The sequence below is a fragment of the Paramacrobiotus metropolitanus genome, unplaced genomic scaffold (assembly GCF_019649055.1).
Source record: "Paramacrobiotus metropolitanus isolate TYO unplaced genomic scaffold, Prichtersi_v1.0 Parri_scaffold0000094, whole genome shotgun sequence".
Lineage (NCBI taxonomy): Eukaryota > Metazoa > Tardigrada > Eutardigrada > Parachela > Macrobiotidae > Paramacrobiotus > Paramacrobiotus metropolitanus.
In genome coordinates this window covers 499,423-519,391 of record NW_026570314.1, presented here as the reverse complement: position 1 = coordinate 519,391, position 19,969 = coordinate 499,423, and the positions used below count along the sequence as shown (strand labels likewise).

The 19,969-nt window shown below is 44.3% G+C and overlaps 3 protein-coding genes across 6 annotated transcripts; 1 reads left to right on the top strand and 2 right to left on the bottom strand.

Annotated features, from left to right (window-relative positions):
- Positions 1-1,335: 1,335 nt before the first annotated feature.
- LOC129596693 (BTB/POZ domain-containing protein 3-like) lies at positions 1,336-6,719 on the bottom strand. The gene is made up of 6 exons (XM_055494036.1): positions 6,351-6,719; positions 6,150-6,272; positions 4,436-4,595; positions 4,138-4,325; positions 3,404-3,539; positions 1,336-2,334 (listed from the first exon to the last, which is right to left on the bottom strand). The coding sequence occupies exons 1-6, from the start codon at positions 6,503-6,505 to the stop codon at positions 1,822-1,824; spliced, it is 1,275 nt and encodes a 424-aa protein (XP_055350011.1). The 5' UTR covers positions 6,506-6,719; the 3' UTR covers positions 1,336-1,821.
- Positions 6,720-6,845: 126 nt separating this feature from the next.
- LOC129596736 (BTB/POZ domain-containing protein 3-like) lies at positions 6,846-10,582 on the top strand. 4 transcript variants are annotated; one of them, XR_008691470.1, is made up of 11 exons: positions 6,846-7,127; positions 7,774-7,896; positions 7,980-8,139; positions 8,205-8,389; positions 8,599-8,734; positions 8,840-8,936; positions 9,005-9,107; positions 9,189-9,346; positions 9,425-9,492; positions 9,672-9,989; positions 10,254-10,582. XR_008691470.1 is itself a non-coding variant. In XM_055494085.1 (10 exons), the coding sequence occupies exons 1-10, from the start codon at positions 6,967-6,969 to the stop codon at positions 10,350-10,352; spliced, it is 1,290 nt and encodes a 429-aa protein (XP_055350060.1). In that variant the 5' UTR covers positions 6,846-6,966; the 3' UTR covers positions 10,353-10,582. The 4 variants fall into 4 exon arrangements, 1 of the variants encoding a protein (XP_055350060.1); XR_008691469.1 differs by having other exon boundaries at positions 9,669-9,989; XR_008691468.1 differs by having other exon boundaries at positions 9,425-9,989.
- Positions 10,583-11,383: 801 nt separating this feature from the next.
- LOC129596759 (BTB/POZ domain-containing protein 6-like) lies at positions 11,384-14,853 on the bottom strand. Its single transcript, XM_055494110.1, has 6 exons — positions 14,591-14,853; positions 14,388-14,507; positions 14,148-14,304; positions 13,759-13,937; positions 13,015-13,150; positions 11,384-12,097 (listed from the first exon to the last, which is right to left on the bottom strand). Exons 1-6 carry the CDS (start codon positions 14,755-14,757, stop codon positions 11,537-11,539), a joined length of 1,320 nt encoding a protein of 439 aa, XP_055350085.1. The 5' UTR covers positions 14,758-14,853; the 3' UTR covers positions 11,384-11,536.
- Positions 14,854-19,969: the final 5,116 nt, after the last annotated feature.

Genomic DNA, 19,969 nt, shown 5'->3' with positions numbered 1-19,969 from the left:
GATATGCCGCATAGACACATAGACGGAAATCTTACTGAGCACGATATATACGAGTATTTCTCGAAGTGCAAAATGATTACTGAAACAATCTTATATTCATATCATAACGGTACTGAATCTAACCATTTCCGATTCATGTACGTCGACTCGAAAGCACGATCGGTTCCATTTCTTGACAACCGCACCGTATTGGGAAAATAAAGGAATTAATTTTTGTGATCGGTCGGCTTGGTTTCATTCCCCGTAATTGCTAACAAAATACCAGTAAGTGAAAATAGTTTCGAAGCCATGCCAATCTCCCGCCACAAGATATTTCGATCGCTGTGGTATTTTATCGTCCATTTGCTGGTACTTATAAAAAGAAGTAAAGTCTTGGAACGCCAGAGAATGGAGAATTTTTATTCAGGAAATTTAAAGCGATTCGTATGAGCTCCGGTTGCTAGGACCCTCTGCACTCGTGGAAGGTTGAAAATGGTAAAATGTTGTGACAAACGAGAACACGTTTGAAGGGGCAAACACCAAACATTCACCTTGAACTTCGAATCGGCAAAGCTCGGCGAGTACGCCATGTACAGAATTCTGTAGTTAGAATTTGAGCACGGTTCTTAGTCACATTTTTGTTTATGGTAAACAGAGGTTTATGGTAAACGTTTTTGTTTATGGTAAACAGTTTACGATTCAGAGACCACTTGTTCCACACATGTTATGCATGAAGTTCAGTAAATATAATAAAGAATTAAATTGTCTAAACGAAAATTATTTTCATTGGTCCAAACAAAATATAGCAGTACTGATACGAGTACAATTGTCAGACGCCATAAAGGCACAAGACTTAAGCTTTTAAAAAATCGAAAACAGATAATAACTACTAGGTAACGTACGAGTAGTGCAAATGCGTTTACTTACACCAAGGATAATGGCGGCATTACCGCGTTGTATGGCGGTAATCACAATAACTCATGATTATAAACGTGGCGTGCTGTAGATACTCAGCTGTTTGGCCGCAGCGTTCGTACAAGGTCGGGTCCACAATGTCCACGCGATAAGCGATCCCGTTTGCGAATTCGCAACGAGATCGCTTGTCATAACCTCTCCACATAGTGCTGCACGCTCTCGATACGCAAGGAACTATTGAAATGCTAATATCCTTACGAAATCCTTGTGTGTACGTGTTATACATAAGCAGATAATAACATAAGATATAATCCTGTTAAAGCGGCTATTTTTTTCATTCGAAAATTATTTTTGCACCTTGTTTCATCTCAGCCGCCGAATTTGTATGTACGAACATTGCTCTCTACATACGCATACATTATTTTTAGGTTTAATGTTAAACTGAAGATTTTCTTCCGCTCATTACAAAAAACGGCAAACATGCCACCATTAATAATTCAACGTTGTTTAAAATAACTGATGCTTGGTTCATTTACAAACTAGAGTTGCAGTCTCATCAAACAATCAAAAACTCTAATAAATAACAAGAGCGCAAAAACTGAAAGCGATTATTATGACCGTTACACATACAGGTATGCCAGACAAAAAACGCAAAAAAACAACGCAGAAACCACCGGAAATTGCCGATATGGACAATTGCACCTGCAATTACATTTTCCTTTGCCAAAACTCCATTAATGGTAGCTCTATTAAGCGAAAGCAAATTTTTGTGCAAAGACATCAGTATACTCTGGGGAGAGATCGCCGAACTGAAGCAAAGCCACGTGGTAATCGATATCCATAATGTAAAGCGAGATCTGCACGGAGGAATGAGGATTAAATCTTTGTCCGCCACACCTTCATCAAACAGCGAGCGAGCATTCTGATTCATGGATTAGCCCGGCGGACACTCGGTCTCTGCCCCGCAATGCGCTTCTTGGCCTCCTTCCAGGCCTGCACGTCATCGGTGAACAGACGGATATCCTTAAAGGGCACGGCCCATTCATGGCCCTCATCACTGAGGATGTGCAGGTTGTCCCGCGGGGCCATGTACACGGCCTTAATCCCGTAGTCGGTGACGATGCTGCGCCCCCGCGTCAACACGTCCGCCGCCGGGATAACCTTTTCCAGGCTCATGGCCACGCGTTCGCGCTGCCGCGGCGACACGCACATGGAGACGAGCACCTGTGATTGGTTGCGCCCGATGACTTGCGCCGGGAACCAGAAGCTGCTGCCGCGGACCAGGACGGCGAAGACCTCTTCGTTGCGCTTGAACTCCACTTGCCCGATGCGGAAGGCCCGCGGTTGGCGGGGTTCGGAGGAGAAGGGGAGGCAGGGCTGGGCGGTGCCGTGTTTGTGCATGAGGATTTCGTGCAGTTCCGTCGACAGCAGTAATCCGCTCTGTAAAAATAATAAAAATTTATAAAAAAAGTGAAAAGCTGCTACATCACTGGAAAAGCTGTTCACTCTGACTAAAAAGAATCGTACAAATATTAAAAATAAAATAAAATTACTCATTATCAAGAACATGTACACGTGTACGTGCATAATGATGCGCTTATTCTTCGAATTTTTTGTTTTCCTTAATAATTTAACACGTCTTGTACGTAGATATCTGTACTTGCATATATAAAACGCGGGTACAAATTAAAATAAAATCAGCGGATATAAAACAGCCACACAAACTCAGTAAAGGGCATACATGTCATAGTGGAATCATGCACACCAGGAAAAATCACAATACGTTAACGTAAAAACAAAAGTTTCCCAGTACAATAAATAAGTTTTTAAAACTTATTTCAGCCATGGACAAATCTAATGGTAAGTGCTTTAGAGATGCAAGAAAAAAAACTGCTTGCTTTGCTTAACGTAATATACAGTACTCAACAGGAGGGCCAGCACATTGTTAAAAGATGCTTAATTAATTAACGATTTTTGGATAAAACAAAGGTACCTAGAGTATCTCATATTCACAATCATAAACTACAATCAAAATGGCTACTTCCACTACCCCGCCAGCCAATGCACCTCCAGATTTTTGAATTTATAAATACAAAAAGTAATTTAACAGCGGTATACAAAGAAAATAAGACAATATTATGAAACTGCAGTATAAGCTTAATAAACGTAGAACAAATACCCTTTACGCTCTGACCTTCCGCGTTAATTGCTAATTATAACTTATCCATGAAACGTGTATCAGAAAATTGAAATAAACAAATGAAAAATACGTACATTATAAAATTTCTAAATATAGAAACATTAAAATTTTTGCGAATGGTCCTATATTATTCGAGGGGTAACAATGGAAACACATAAGGAAATATCATCAAATCACCACGAGATATTTTTTATGCGTCGCTTTGAAACATTAATTTTGGTAGGCAAATGTAAGTAGGCAAATGTTTTGGTAGGCAAATGTAATTTTGGTAGGCAAATGTTTTGGTAGGTACTCAATGCAAATGCTTACCTTCACAGGGCCATCCGCCAATTCAGCCTCGCTGAGTAAGGGAAATCGTATGAGGAATAACGCGGCGCCGAGCATCCGGCGCCGGTTAACCGGAGATGCAGGTACATTGTTCCGCTTGCAGGACTCGACAGCCCATCTACAATTTCCCAACGTACAGAAATTAACCCATAAAAGCACACAAAACCAAAAGCCTACTTAATGCCTTGGTATCGATCGATTGATTAAGACATCGTCGTTTTCCTATGGCACGACCGATACGCACGTTATAATTAATGCAAAATTGACTCGCGTACATGAAAACAATAATCGCATGATTTTATACCCATTACTTGCTAAAACAAAATATCGCGCAGTAAAAGATTTCTTCTGCATTACTTTACGCCATGTTGCAGACATGTTAACGTCTACAGAAGTACTGTTAAGAAAATTCACTGATCTGTATATCAATTTTTGTTCGTACAATAAATTTCTATATGCAGTCAGATTTTTATGTACTCAAAGACTCCTACATGGATTTAATCATCCGTACCTTGTACACGTAGTACATAGTCATACTCTTGTATAAGAGTACTCTAGGTTATTCAACTGTTATTGTACTATTGATAAATGCAACCAGATTTATTTTATTACTATAAATATACGTAAAATATATATTTTATTCGTAAAACGTATTTATTAGTGCCGCCGAATTTAATAATTATTATAAATATATTGTTTAAATCCACTGTACGCACCTTTCTGCGGCAGAATAGACGAGATTCTCGTCCACTGACAACGTATCCCGCTGCAGGATCTTGCGCAGCGTCATCTGGCCGACGCTGGCGAACCGCTCGGAGCGGAAGATGGTCTCACAGTCGTCACTGGACACATCCAGCAGCTCCAGGCATTTCTCCGCGATGCCCTTCGCGCCCCAGTGAATCGCCTGTAGCAAAGAAAAGCCACGCGTACAGCACATTCCACGGACTGGTAATGGTGTGCGCTTTAATGAGCCTAATGAGCGGCCATCCTTATTGTAAACCAAGGAACACGTACATCCTCCAGATTCATGAGAAAGTTATCGGCATTCAGCTGGCTCATAATGAATTCCGAGCACATCTCCGTCAATAACGGGAAATCGTATTTATCCGCGCAGTTAATGGTGGGAAAGACGTTGTCATCTGAGAGATCCTCCACAGCGCCAGTATACACTAGACTGTACAATTAACACAGCTTGATTAATTTTCAATATTGCGTGCATTTGTTTATTGAATTTCAAGCCAACTTAAATGGCATTAACTCAGCGTTAAAATACCTACAGAGACCTTAAAATACCTCTGTGCATATATTACCTGAAACGATTTACTACAATATTAGAATATTAAATCGCTATAATTATTAATTACGTGTACAGTGCCCCAATAAAAACAAAATATGTATGTAACGTACTATCTTGGTATCCATTACCCAAATTCCCTGCGCCAGCTTCTAGACTTTGCAGTTCAGTTGTTTAATCAACGCTATTTAATCTTTAATCAACGCTCTTTAATTGATTTAATCAACGTGACCCGACTGGCAACCGAAATAACCGACTTTGACCCGGAAGTGTACTGCGGCACCGCCGAAGCTGAGTGGCAGCGTGTAACGGAAGCTGATCTTCCAGCTGTGGAAGCCCGAAAATTTCAGAAAATGTGGGATGAACCAGTCATCCAAACTTCCGTGAAAATGCTTTCTGAAATGGCCCAGTCCGACATTTCTAGCCAAGCACGGCTTCTGGGTGTTAGCACCAAGGACAACGGAGCATGGCTGGATGCACTTCCAGCTGCATCACTGGGAAATCTCCTAAACGACTCTGCATTAAGAATCGCTGTTGGCCTGCGTCTTGGAACACCGATCGTTACTCCGCACCAATGCATTTGCAGTGAATGGGTGGACGCACGAGGCTACCACGGCTTGAGCTGTAAGAAAAGTCGGGGCCGGAAGTCACGACACAGCAGCTTAAACGCCACGCTCAAACGAGCCTTCGCCTCAGCCACCATTGAGACTGAACTCGAGCCTTTGGGTATATCGCGAACCAACGGCAAACGCCCAGACGGAGTCACCTTAGTGCCATGGGAACGAGGCAAGATGTTAACATGGGATGTGACATGTGTGTGCACGATGGCCTTATCACATATCGCAGCAACATCCACGCAAGCCGGCGCAGCAGCGGCTCAGGCCGAACGGAAGAAAATTGGGAAGTACCAGAACATCACGCAGGACTACCTGTTCCGTGCGGTGGGCGTTGAGGACATTGGGACCACTCGGACCGGGAGCATCCCAGCTAATCACTGAAGTGGGCAAGATGATTCGTCAGGAAACAGGCGAGGTACGTGCAACGGAATATCTGCGCCAGAGGTTCAGCATCGAAGTCCAACGGGGAAACGCGGCATCCATCCTGGGAACGGCACCAGCCACGGCTAATTTAGATCAAATGTTCTCTGTAATTCGGCCGCCTGTTTCCGCTGTTTGTTAAATTCGTATTGTCATGTTCCTTTTGTGGATGTTACATTACTTTGTATCATCGGATTTAAAAATAATAAATCAACGCTTCGCAGTTCAAGGTTAAGCAATTTTTTTAAAATTGTTACTAGAGTAGTGGTGAACTTAATTTTTACGGATTTATGCTTTATAAGCTTGAGTGTCTGAACATGTGATTTTGAAGAATTTTCAATTAGTGTTAAAACATCGCAGCGCAGACTACTGATGTGTACGTATTTAGCATATTTACTTGAGCATGTTGTTGAAAGCTTCCGGTAGAATATCCGGAATATCGATGGCATCCTTGCATTTTTCCGGTAGACTTCCGAAGAACATCCGACGGAATACTTCGTTACGCATAGCCAAGATGGTCCTACAAAAAAACGGGCCAACATAAAGATTTTCCATTAATGTTGATAACCAAATTGCAGCAGTATAACGTTGTGCGTACTTATGCGCGTAAAAGATCTTGACATATCCATAATATCGTCCCACAGCGAACTGTACATCACTCAGATCACCGCTGGCCAACGCCTGTTTCATACAGTCCAGAACATCGGATCCTTTACGATCCTGGGTGGAGGAGGATGCCAAGATAAGGGACATGATAGAAGAACTGTAACAGATGGAAGGAGATACTGATTTCAACGGCGAACTGCACTGATCAGCAGGGACTGCCAGCTCAGTGCACGTGCAAATGGAAGGTGGGAGAGATGAAGAGCTGACGTCCACAGTACAGGTGATAAGTGGCAGGCATCTTGGGAAAAATCAATAATCTAGGCGAGTCGCAGGGATTCCCAGAAGCAGTGCATAAAACGCTAAAAATATGTTTCTCATAACTCATAACCGCCGTCAACAGATGGCGCGGTGGTGATATCCGTCCGCCTCCGAGCGGCGGTTGGCCATGCTTGCTTCGTCAAACGCAGTTTGAGTTGAAAAACCAAAACACCATTTTAAATTTTTGAAAGCTTTTGAAAGCGCTCTTATCCAATTTATCGCATGGCATTTTCGATGTTTTCTAAGATTATTTTTCTGGTTTTGGAATTCTGTGGATGTAGCTGCTAATCATGTCTCAGAATTCCATACGACACTCGGACGCGGAAAGGCGCGCCGCGGTGGAGAAGCTTGCGGACTGTGTGAAACAGTTTTTGCTGTGTGATGACATGAGTGATGTGCAGTTCGCAGTGGGACACGAGCATGGCGCCGCAAAAATTTTTCCTGCACACAGGTGAGCGCTCGCTTTCCATTGCTGCGACTGCGATTTGCTGTTCCATGTTGAAACATCCGTAATAATTCCTGATCCATAACGCTAACACTTTTCTACGGTCGATGTTTGTTTAAAAATTATAATAAGTATAAGCATTTGCCGTTGGATGTGAAGGCAGATGGGTTGCTTACTTTTATTCAGTCTAGACTCATGGTCAGAGCAGTTACCACTTACCCGCACAATTTACAACTTAAATTTTCAAAAAATATATGATTCCTTATAATTTCTTCCCAGTTCTTCGGATCGGAATATTCAATATTGCGGAATGTTCCTTCTCTAAACTCGCACAGTAAAACAAAACCAGATTGCGCTGCCACCGTGGGCGGCTATAACTGCTCTGAGTGTCGGAAGTCTCTGGATCTTCTTATTTGAAATTTTCACGTTGGCAATTTTTTTGTAAAATATAAATGTAGCTGAATACACAAGCGGTTTCTACGGGAAAATTAGAACAACCGAAAAGAATCGATCATATGCATTAGGAGGTCATATGCATAGTTTACGTGCTTGCAACGGCAGTTGAAATAGTATGCCTGAGTCTACGCTTGATAAAGTGGTAATAATGGCAGATAAGTCTGGCTTCCTTGCAGTTCGTGATTTTGTTATCCAGGTTCATTATGGGCGTCCGTAGCGCAGTGTTCCATAGGATGTTCTACGGAAGTCTTCCCCAAACCTGCACAGCTCCTATTGACATTCCCGACATTTATCCGGAAGCCTTCGCGAATATGCTGCGGTATGTCTGTCTTCACGGTATTGCATTACAACTTTCTGCAGGGAATATCCAACTTGTGAGTAACAACTGGATGAACTATACAGGTTCATGTACACCGACACGGTGGCGGGTTTCACCCCGGACAACGTCTTCGACACGCTAATCTGCGCTGACAAGTACGAGCTGCCGTTGCTGGTTGTCATGTGCACCGACTTCATCCTGGACATGCTCAACACCAACAACTGCCTGCATATTCTGGACAGAGTGGGTGGCCATTATGCAGCAGAAGGCGCTAATCCACATACTGACCGGAATGTTATTGTTTTAAGGCGGTTCGGTATGCGAATGCTCCGCCCACCATCCTCGAGAAGTGTCTATGCCTTGTTGATGAGTCGGCGTTGATTGTTTGGCAGTCGGATCAGTTTTGTGCCATCGGCTTAGAGGCACTGCGGTCCATTCTCCGGCGGGACACTTTGACAGCCAACGAAGAGACCATTTGCTCGTCGGCTGACAAGTAGGTTAATACTGTTCTTACTATTATCCTACTAAAAAAAATTCCATTAATAAAATAGGAGCCAAAACTCCAATAACGAAGATATCTTGCCATGGTATTTTGGCAGTTTTATCACCATTTTTACAGTCTTAAATTAATCATGTATTTCCGACCGGTGAGATTTTGAGCTGTATGAATTCTGCTGGTTAGTGATTGATTCTTCTTCGCAGGTGGGCGGAAATAAACTGCACTCGACACAATATTGATGCTTCCTCCATAAATCGGCGCGAAATGTTGGGGCAAACACTGTTTCTCGTTCGCTTTCCTCTTTTAACGGATACACAGCTGCTGGATGGGCCCGAAAAGGTAATGACTAATATAGTAGTTCGCATAACTATTTGTTTCCCAACTAAATGTATATTTCGCATTTTTATGCAGATGAATGGGTAATGTCGGGTTTGGCTTGCTTAGACTGGTTTGTTGCTGCAATCGGAGGTACTGGACATCTACCGCTACAAACACGCCACCATTAAACCGCAGCTGCCGTTCCCTACGGATCCCCGTCAAAGTTAGCGCGTTCATGCATTTCCCTCAAAATTCCATTCATGTTTAAAAGTATGGCTGTGACCTTTGTAGATGGACGCGCTGAAGGTACCATTAATTTCACGGTTCCGGATGTGCGAAAACTGTATGACTCGGCTACGATCAGCGATCCTATCACCGTCCGAAAGCTGCTTTGGTGCGTAAAACGCCACGCCCTGGCGCAAAACGAAAAGACAGTGCTAGAAGGCTGCCATTACTGACATGCCTTGTTTGGCAGGAGTATCAGCGTTACAAAGGACATTGATGGCCCGTTTCCGGCGCTGGGCTTCTACCTGCGTTGCAGGAGCTATCCGAAATCGACTCCCTGGACGTGTCAGGTTAATGCAGAACTGCGCTTACTGCCATGGAACGCGAAAACTGCGCCAATTAAGAGAAGTACGCGTTTGCCGCCGTTTGGGTATCCGTATGGTTACTGCAACAGAACATTCTCACCAGTGCTCTAAAATTTTGCAGAGTTGTCCCACTTGTTCGACATGGATACGTGTAAAAGCAGTTGGGGATACTCATTCATCTCTATGCAGGTGAGATTGTTTCTGCGAGAAAATCCTTGGGTACGCGGGTATTACTCGTACAGCACGAAGTTCAATTCAGTTTTTCTCTCACTTGGCTTACTTTTACGTTTAAGTTTACATATTTTGCTCACTACGTGTCTGAATTTCCTGACAAATAAACTAACAGAAACAAAAACTCTTCACAGCAGAAACTTCCCCTATCCTTCTGAAGAATAAACATCAATAAATTTCCATAAAAACACAAAGGGAACAGTGTAGCAAGTCACAAGTGTACCGGGCGGCGGGCGCAACGGGGAAGAACGGATCGTCAACGCATTCTGCATAGGCACTTCGGCAATTTTAGATTTCAATAAATTCCATTTATTCCATCAATACAGAGCAGCGAAAAAAGTCAGAAGGCAAGTCGTGCGACTTACGATCAGCAGTCACTCATCCAGCATGCCGCTTGGGGGGGTGGTGCTGGGATCGGGGAACAACATATGGCACCATACACTTTAAAGTTAAAAGTAAGCAAAACATGACAGTACGTATGAACTGCGATATCAACTGCTCTATTGTTTGTCAATGTTCTTAGATTTATAATATTAGTTTCTTTCTGCAATCTTATGTTTCTTAGACTCTCCTAACTACGATTTTACCTTGCTTAGTTCTACCTTGCTTCTTGTACATACAAATGAAGTTTCGATTCGTTGCGCATACATCAAGACATCGCAAATTAGTTTAACACATAAAAGGTACGTTTTGCTTACGTAATCATTTTGTCTTTGCAGCAATTGTTGGATCTGGAGAGTGGCTACATCAATCCTGCTGACTTCTCCTTGAGACTGCAAATCCAAATGACTGCTGACCTTCCTGTCGGATTAGACTGAATGCGGAGCGCGTCTAGATGTCAGGGATGCTCGTAAAGGATTATGAAATTGTCTTTGAAATGGTTTCAGGTTCCTCGTGTTTTCGGAAATGGGCCATGGCGTACCATTGTCGTGTGTTTGACTAATTTAGTACTAATTCCTTTTGGTTGGTTTTTCGTTTGTGGTAAATTGATCCGGTTGTATGTTCTTATATATACCAATTAGTGTGGAGGTGTATAACAACAACCCGGCTGCTGTCCTGTTGTGTGATATTTCTAAATTCTTGTTCTTTTATAAACAGTCTGCTGCTTTGGATAATGTTTCATAACATAGCTTCACATTTTAGGTTCACATTTCGGAAGCTTTAATGAATTTTACACCAGGAACACAGTTTCTGTCTTGATACGTACAACAAACGATGTTCAACCGTCATTCCGTCAATAATCGACTGGTCGTCCTCTTCCTTTTCTGCTTTCCTCTGCTGTCTGATGCGCGTTGTCAAGAGTAAATCAAAGTTATCGCACATCTCTGCTTGTGATGCATTTTTTGCTGTGTGAGCACGAAAAATCCAAAAGCAGTATTGCTCTGCTTTTAAATGTCACGGAGCCCTTCCTTACCGCTGCCGCCAGTCAATTCAGTTAGTTTTCTTCGAGACTCAAATGCCAGTACTGATGTGTGCCCATAAGGCACCGTCCACAATATTTCGGGGGATGCCCTGTCACGTATTAATTGATTTAGACAAAAACATAAAAAGCGAGAGTCATGCATAAGAGAACTGCGTTTAACCGGTGGTTTAAACCGTATCTTTGTTGGACTCAACCAGTCGAACCATGAAGTGTTTTCTATACCACCAACCGATCTTCTACGTTGCCGCAAAACGGCGGCTGAGAGAGGTCACCGGTCTCTTTGCGAATCTACCCTCGCCTAAACAGTCAGCCAGTCACTCATAATGTATCTGCTGTACAAGAATTTATTATTACCTTGCGTAAAGTGTACATCCAGAAGAAAATTATTTTTATCTGCACAGCGTAAATGAACGGAAAACTGGAAAATATGGAAATACATTTGCTGATTAGAGACAAACCAACTGCACTCGTGCAGACATAAAGAAATGGAGCTATTCCGTTGAAATGGTGCACGCGCTCTGTCAGCACACAAAACTGCACACTGACAGCATCGGAGCGGCATTCACATTTCACAGCCGCCTATTCCCGCAAGCGTTTCTTGGCAGGGCCATCGCGCTCCTCCGCGTCGCTGATATCACCACTCTCCTGCTCAACCACCCATTTGCGCGCATCATCGCGCTTAACAAAAATATCCTTAAACGGCACCTCCTCTATGCGGTTGCGCGCTTTTAGGCAGTGGCGTGCTCCAAATGAATAAGATAGACTCAGGTAAACGGCATCGACATATCTGGCGGTACCACAGTGGCACACGAGGTCTCGATCCCTTTTCAAGAAATCGCCAGCACGCACGAGCTTCCCGGGTTGCACTAACCGAAAGCCTCCTTCATCCGACAGCCCATGCATTGATACAAGCACCTGAGAATCACTCACACCGATCACCTTGGCCGGTACCCAGAAAGACCCTGTCGGATCCTGCTCCACAAAAACCCCTTCCCGACGCTGGAATGCTTTACGACGGAGACGGAATGGCTCAGCTTTAAAAGCTCGTCGTCCGGTTGGAAATGGTAAATTTGCGGGCTTCTTCTTAGCCAGCTGATATCCGTAGAGTTCTACCAGTTCACGTTCGGTTAACAAGCCAGTCTAGAAAAATATTAGCATAATTATAATATATTGCAGTGAACAATTGGTACGAGTATGCTGTATGAGCAGAAATACCGCGGCGAAAAACGCGACAATATTTCAATTTGCAAATCAGCTGATTTCTTTATTTTTTGAAATTTCATCTTTTGTTGTTTTTTTCGCTTCTATTGTTGCGTTTTTCCTTGCTTAAAGGGAAACCAGTCACTACCCATTCTAACACTGCCGGTAAGGCGGGTAAGCAATAACATGGAAGATGACTGGTTACCCTTCAGGCTTCACTCACCAGGCCACATTTTCCCCCTCCAACTTCAGAAAATTTTCATATTTTGTAAAAAGGTAGTATACTATAGTGGTATGCGTAAGAAAATATTTTCATATGCCATCGTCAAGGGGGCGTGGCCAGGCAACATTTTAAAGTTTGCGTACTATCACTGAAATACTGTGTTATGCTGTATGCGGTACAGTACAAGTTATTCGTCATTATTGTTAACTTTTTGCTGCAGCCGCGCCGTGGGCTTCTTTTGATTCCCTACTCAACAGCTGCCCGAGTCTACGGTGTGTCAGTAGACAGTCAAGTACGATTGTACGAATAACTTGTACAAGTACTGCACAGCATTACACAGCATATCAGTGATATTACGCGAACTTTTGATAAGTAATTGCCTGGCCACGCTCACTTGACGATGGCAGCTAAAAATATATATTTCTTTGCGCATACTACAGTAGTATACTACCTTTTTTCCAAAATACGAAAATTTTGTGAATTTGGAGGAAGAAAATGTGACCTGGGCAGGGATGACCCGAGACAAAAACAGAGTCAATCAAACCAATGAAAATGTTGCCAGAATTCACATAACTCGTAGCAGTACCGCTTTGCCGTCATCCTTTGAATTTGTTTGTTTTGAATATTATCTCACCATGGCGGGTCCGTCAGCCAGCTGGCTCGGGGTAAGCAAGGGAAATCGGATAAGGTGCAGCATTTCTCCCAGTACTGCACGTCGACTGGCCGCTGAATCATCCAAATTATTCCGCTTGCAAGCTTCCACACACCAGCTGCAGCCAAAGATGACAAGAACGGTGTAAGAAATAACATTACTGACTCGTGTATCGACCGACCGGAGTGTAGGCCATACGGATTCCTACGAGCCCGGCTCGAAAGGTTTGGACAATGTAGGCACGACACGAAAAAAAGCGCATCGAAACATTAGATTTCGTTTGCTCTACACTTGATCCACTGCAGAATCTGCCCAAGATTTTTGCCTGTGCAGTTTTCTTTATGTCAAACCTGCAAAGCTGGTGGCGACCTTGTCTATATGACGATCTCCCTCATGTTGTAATAACCCGCATATTTTATGCTTACAGTGGTCCAGGAAATTCGAGCTGAGATTGTACATAGTTCCAACAAACCAGCGATACCATGCAGAAATAAACAAGGAGACAGCAAAAAATGAAATGAATTTTTGAAGTGGTTAAATTTTTGTAGTGGTACGAGATCGGCAAGAGCCCAGGCTATATTATATATTATCAACCATTCTTGCTATTCATGTTTTATTCCACTCACACGGTCACACCCAATTTCTGATCACAAATAATTCGCTCTCCTCCGGTCGATTTTTAACCGTCGTACAGACCATCAATTATTAAGGATGCAACAAACTCACCTTTCAACGGCTGTGTAGACTGTGTTTTCGTCCACATAGAACGTGTCGCGCTGCAGAAGCTTCTGCAACGTCTCTCGGCTAATTGAAGTGAAGTGCTGGGATTTTAACGCGGCTTCGGCGTGGGCCCCCAATACACTGAAGCACAATTCTTCGATACCGTCAGCGTGCCACTTCACAGCCTACAAAACGTACTTTAGTGCGTTAGCTTATCACTTGCTTATGTATCTCAGTATCTGTACAGATAGTTTACACTCTATAGTACTTTTTTAGGCTTCCCAATAGGCTTCGATTTTCTACTCCTCTATAGAGAGTCGTACTATCTGACTATCATACCAAAAGGAAGGCGAACAGAATCCATACGCAAACAGTACGCACAAAGTACCACTTACATTTTCCAGATGAATCAGGCAGTTGTCCGGTTGGATTTGGGTGACCACGAACTGGTTGCACAACTCCACCAGCAGCGGAAGATCGTATTTATCCGCGCAGTTCAACACGGGCCAGACATTCTCCAAAGTGAGATCCGCTCTGTCAGAGTACACGTAACTGCAACAACAGTATCCCGTACGCAAGCCTGTGCAGCTGAGTGCCAGCGGAAGAAATTCACCGAAATACAGTACTGCTTTTACCTCAGCATAACCTCGAAGCCTTCGGGAAAAACATCGGGGATGTCAATGGTCTTTTTTCGCTCTGGCAGGCTGCCATAGAACATGGTGAAGAACACGTCACTGCTCAGGCTCAAGATGTACCTGTAAAGTCAAAAAGCATTGCCGAAGTCCTTCGTGCTCGAGCACCTACAGGAAATCACTTCAGGGGATTGCAACGAACTCACTTGTGCGCGGAGAACGTGCGGGTTTCACCATGATCTCGTCCAACTACGAACTTGATATCGCTCATTTCACCATTGCGCAGCGAACCCTGCAGCCGATTGGAAATGCCTGCCACTGCGCCTCGCCGCGGCTGCGGATTACTTTCCATCGCCAGAGATTTACGCGACATGGTGGTGCGAATTTCTTAAGATGAAGAACTATTGGCAAATATGTGGGCCAAAGTCAGTAAGTCACCAGATCGTCAAAGTTTTTCAAAAGTCCCAGAATAAAACTGGCAAGCTTTGGAAAGAAAACTGAAAGCATCGAATTCGACTCACCTGTTCAAAGTAATTCCCCGAATTCAGGTAAGCGGTAGCATGTGCGGTAAGCAATCATTTTATGCAAACCGACCTCCTCAGTGCGGTTGCGCGCTTTGACCAGTAGTCCACTTTCAAACGACTATTATTCGTTTGATTGTGGACTTACCAGAACAGAAACGATCTGGTAAATGGCATCGGCATATCCGGCGGTACTGCTTTGGCACACGGGGTCCTGACCGCGGGTCAAGAAATCGGCAGCACGTATGAGCTTCCAAAGCTGAACCAGCAGAAAGCCTCCTTCATCCGAGAGCCCATACCGAGACACCAGCACTTTGGAATTACGAACCCCGATCACCATTGCCGGTACCCGGAAAGGCTCTTCAGGATCCTGTTCCACAAAATTCTGCCTCCCGACGCCGGGATTCCTTACGATGGGGCGCAGTGGCGCCGTTATATTAGCTCGTCGCTCAGTCAAAAGCGGCAAATTCGCTGGCCTGCTTGTGGCTTGTAAAGGCATAATTTAAGTAACAGGAAGCCTTTAAAGATCCATTAGCTCTACGTTACTCCATACGCTACAAGTGTCGTATTCCTCCATGCTGCGAACTGCGGTATTCAAAACTGCATACAGTTCCACCAATAGCACTGACTCAACCCGCTTCGTACATCGAGGTGTGGATCCTTCTTGGAAGCGACTTGCACCATTTTGTACTTCAGAACATTTATGAGGTCATATGCGCGGTGCACTCCAGGAGGTTGTCCGTCAGTATGAGCGTGGGAAGGTGTTTGACCAGCACTCGCCGTTTTATTCCCTACTCGCAGGGCGGCTTCGCGCAGCCCCGCAAATTGTGTATAGTGCCCACCCGCCCACAGGCAGACGTTGTGGATGTCTCAAATGTTCAACAGCGGCCAGGATCCGCAGGGCCAGGCAGTCCTGCTGCACGTACATAGCGGCGAGCAAGTAGCACTCGACGCCATGCCCAGTAGTCATTTTTATCAGCCGGTATTCATTGTTTTCCTTTTAGTTCCACTTCCGTTTTCTAGCGAGGCGAAACTGGTGTAACGTTGAGTGATATACAACGTATACAACTGATGTATAAAAGAGATAGGAAGGTATAATACAGTGCACTTTATCCATGCAGTACATAGAATCACCCCCTCCAAAAGGTGTTGCGTGTCCGTGCTAATTTGTAACAGAAGTTATACAACAAGAATTAAGTATTATCTAGAGCTAATGTGAAACTATAAAAACAGTAGAAGCTGCAATAACGGAAAATTTATGCGAATAGGTAGATGTGCTCACATAGCCGATACGAATACTGTATAAAACCAGTTCTTCAAAAGTACAGAATAGATTCCAAAAATGCTGAACATTTTTTGAAAATACATCAAACTCTAACTGCAGTGTACACTGGCTGCAGCGGGAACGCCATCTATATCTGCCTATTCCCGCGAGCGTTTCCTGGCTGGGAAATCGGTTGCCTCATTCGCACCGCTATTCTCCTGTTCAGTCATCCATTTCTGCACATCATCGCGCCGAACAAAAATGTCCTTAAACGCCACCGCCTCTCTGCGACCGCGCGCCTCAACCCAATGACATCCATATTCATAAGCCGGAGCTTGGTAAATTGCGTCGACAAACCAGCCGATACCACAGTTGCAGACGAGGTTTCGACCGTTTGTCAGGAAAATGGCAGCACGCATGAGCTTCTCCGGTTGCAGCAAGAGAAATCCACCTCCATCACAGAGCTCGTACAGACACACAAGCACTTTCGAATTTCGGACGCCGATTACTTTTGCCGGCACCCAACATGGACTTCCCGGATCGTGTTCCACGAAAACATTTTCCCGGACCATGAATTCTTTCTTACGGATGCGGAACGGCGACGTCACATGAGTACGCAGCTTCGTAGAAAAGGTCTGCCGGCTTTGTTTTGGCCAGTATAAACGCGTGGAGGTCTAACTGCTCCCGTTTAGACAATAAATCAGTCTGGAAAACTTATTGCGGCACATATAGCTTAGTCACGTTTAGCGCTACTCTTGAACATTATATTTGTGTATTTTGTGCGCTCATCATACCCTGCCGGGGCCTTCGACCAGCTGGATAGCACTCATCAGCGGAAATCTGACGAGAAACAACACATCCCCCAGTACTGCACGCCGATTGGCAGCCGAAGCATCCTGATTAGTCCGCTTGCAAGCTTCCACACACCATCTGCAGCCATAAATGAGAGTACGCAAAAGTACGCACAGCAACGAATCGTGCACGGGTCGATCGGAGCAAAGGTAATATTATGGATTCGTTAAGCTAACATACACTTCGCCTCCCTTATAGTCTTATGTAACAGTTTTGCCTTCCGGAACCATAGGTTTTCATTTCCACGATGCCCTGCACTTCGGTAGATAATTTCCCTAAGCATCATCAATCAATACTGGAGCCTGCTCACCTCTCCACTGCTGTATAGACTGTGTTTTCGCACACGTGCAGTGTATCCCGCTGGAGAAGTGTCCGCAGCGTCTCATGGCTAATCGAAGTGAATTGCTCGGAATTAAACGCGTCTGGGGTGTACGCGTCAACTACACTGAAGCACAATTGTGCGATATCGTCAGCATACCACTTTACGGCCTACAGAAAAACAGTACGGACGCTTTTCTAAAGAGTCGTGCTGTCGTACCGACAAAATGAGGAATCGAGGCTACATCAACACTGCGTACAGGAGTGGTCCTGAGTGGATACCTTTTCTAGATATGTGAGGCAGTTATCCGGTCGGATTTGCTTCCACACGAACCGGGTGCACAGCTCCGCCAGTAACGGAAGATCATATTTATCCGCGCAGGACAGCACGGGCCAAACATTCTCCACTGTCAGATCAGCTTTATCCGTGTACACATAACTGTAACGAATCAACGACATCATTATTCTTCCCCAGCGCTAATGTACGAACGTCATTGATACACTGTAAACGTAGTGTACGTGTGTTGTTTCAAACTTGTGCATGACCGTATGTGCATTAATTCTCTCAGTTGATTAGAGCGCTTGAAATCAAATAAGTAAATCGTACTCACGAACACGACAGTAATGCACAGTACATAGCTTACTTCAGCATAATCTCAAAAGCTTCAGGAAGATCGTCGGGTATCTCAATGGTGTTCTTTCGCACCGGCAGACTGCCGTGGAACATGGTGTAGAACACGTCGCTGCTCAGGCTTAAGATGTACCTGCAAAGTCGAAATGCATCGACGAAGTACATCAAGTAATCAAGCATTTATTACGGCGGCAAATTACAAATATTGAAAGATATGAATAGTCTGCGGTCGACGTACGTACTTGTGCGCGGAGAATGTGCGCATTTCACCATAATCGCGTCCAACTGTGAACTTTACATCGCTCAGTTCGCCGCTGCGCAGAGAACCCTGTAGTCGATTGGCAACGCCTGCCACTTCACCTCGCCGCGGCTGCGGATTGTTTGCGCTGGCAAAACCCGCAGAATTACGCGACATGGTGGGATGAAAAAATTACAGAGGTAAAGAACTGTGGGCAAATAGTTGGATCAGGATGGACCAAACAGTCAAAACGTTCAGAAAAGCCAGAAGCAAAAACTGGCGAGCTTTGAAAAAACCGAAAACGTCGAGTAAGTCTTGCTCTCCCAAAGCCACTGTAAACGGAGAACAGTGCGGTAAGAAATACTCTTTGTGCAAACCGCCGCCCCTTTCGCGGCTGACTCCTTAGCGATCGGTACGCCCATGATCTCCAACAGCCCAGCGTTCCAACAAGGTTACCGTCAAAACAACTTCCGTCCGCTGAGAAATTTAAACCGCACGCGCTCCGATTAAGTAGGCATACAGTTCTGAGATCATGCATTCCTCCTTTTAGAAAAACATAAGGTCACCGTCGTCCCGGACCAAGTAACTAGTCACTAACTACCTTCCAGACGTTTTGCCGCCAGCACAATCCCCCTACCGAAACCGTCTGGGATCCTTTTCCCCCGATAAACAGACATGGTAGCTCGAAGTTTGTCGTAACAAAACCTGGAAATGAAATCCTTAAACAATTATGCGGAACGATGAACCGGATATAAAGTCAGGTTTCTTACTAAGGAACAGTCTTCGCCAGTGTGATGCCAAATGGCTACAGCTGGTGAGAAACAGGAAACGGCGGATGTTCGAAAATCTTAACATCCAACGGGTAGCAGCTAGTACTCTGTCCATGAAGGCCAAAAATGATCAATCCCGATGGATGCGACTACAGTTACACAACCCTAAGAGCAACTAGAGCATTCAATTCTCGTTTTGATTCGGTGACTTTCAACCGAGTCTACACTTAAAGCATGCCGTTTATGGCAAAAAACCTGGCGGATCGATCGCTTTGGAATTAAAGCGCAACGGAGACCTTTATGATGAACCGGATATAAAGTCAACCGAGTCTACCGAGTGCGCCGGACTCGGAGTGCACTGGGTCGCCTGTGGGAGATATCCTGAATGTATCCCAGTCAGCAGGAAGAAGAGCCGCCTATTTCAAGTTGAAATCAAATTAATTTTGAAGTTTCGGAGTTTGGCGAAACTGATTTTCAAGTATGAACAGAAGGCCGTGCTGCTTTGCTCGCTTCAGTGATACAGAAATTTGTACATTTCTGTGTTCCAGAAAAAGCTTGCTAGTCTTTTCTCCAATCTTCACTGGCTGTCACCGCCCTATCTATGGCTCAAGTTTTTTATGTCCGATGCGCAGTAGGTTCAGAGACCAGGAAAAGTTTATAACGCGTATTCTCTTGTGCATGTAAGCCGCGCAAACTCAGGTGCTCGTATATTGTGCAGACAGTTCAACTGTAAAAACTCCGATTCGATTCGTGTAGCGAGGATCCACCAGACCGATACACTTAATAATTAGACAAAACACTTCGAGCTACAGAGTAGTACTTATAATTTTGCATAAAAGAAAGTAATTTTAAACGGTCACGTATTTTCACATATTTGACACTGTACAAACCAAACTTTCCAAAAAGCAAAAAGGGGAAGTTTTCAAAAATAACAAACGCATTTGGACGTTATCCACGAAACTGAAAACTGGTTGTAGCGCTGTACCATCTA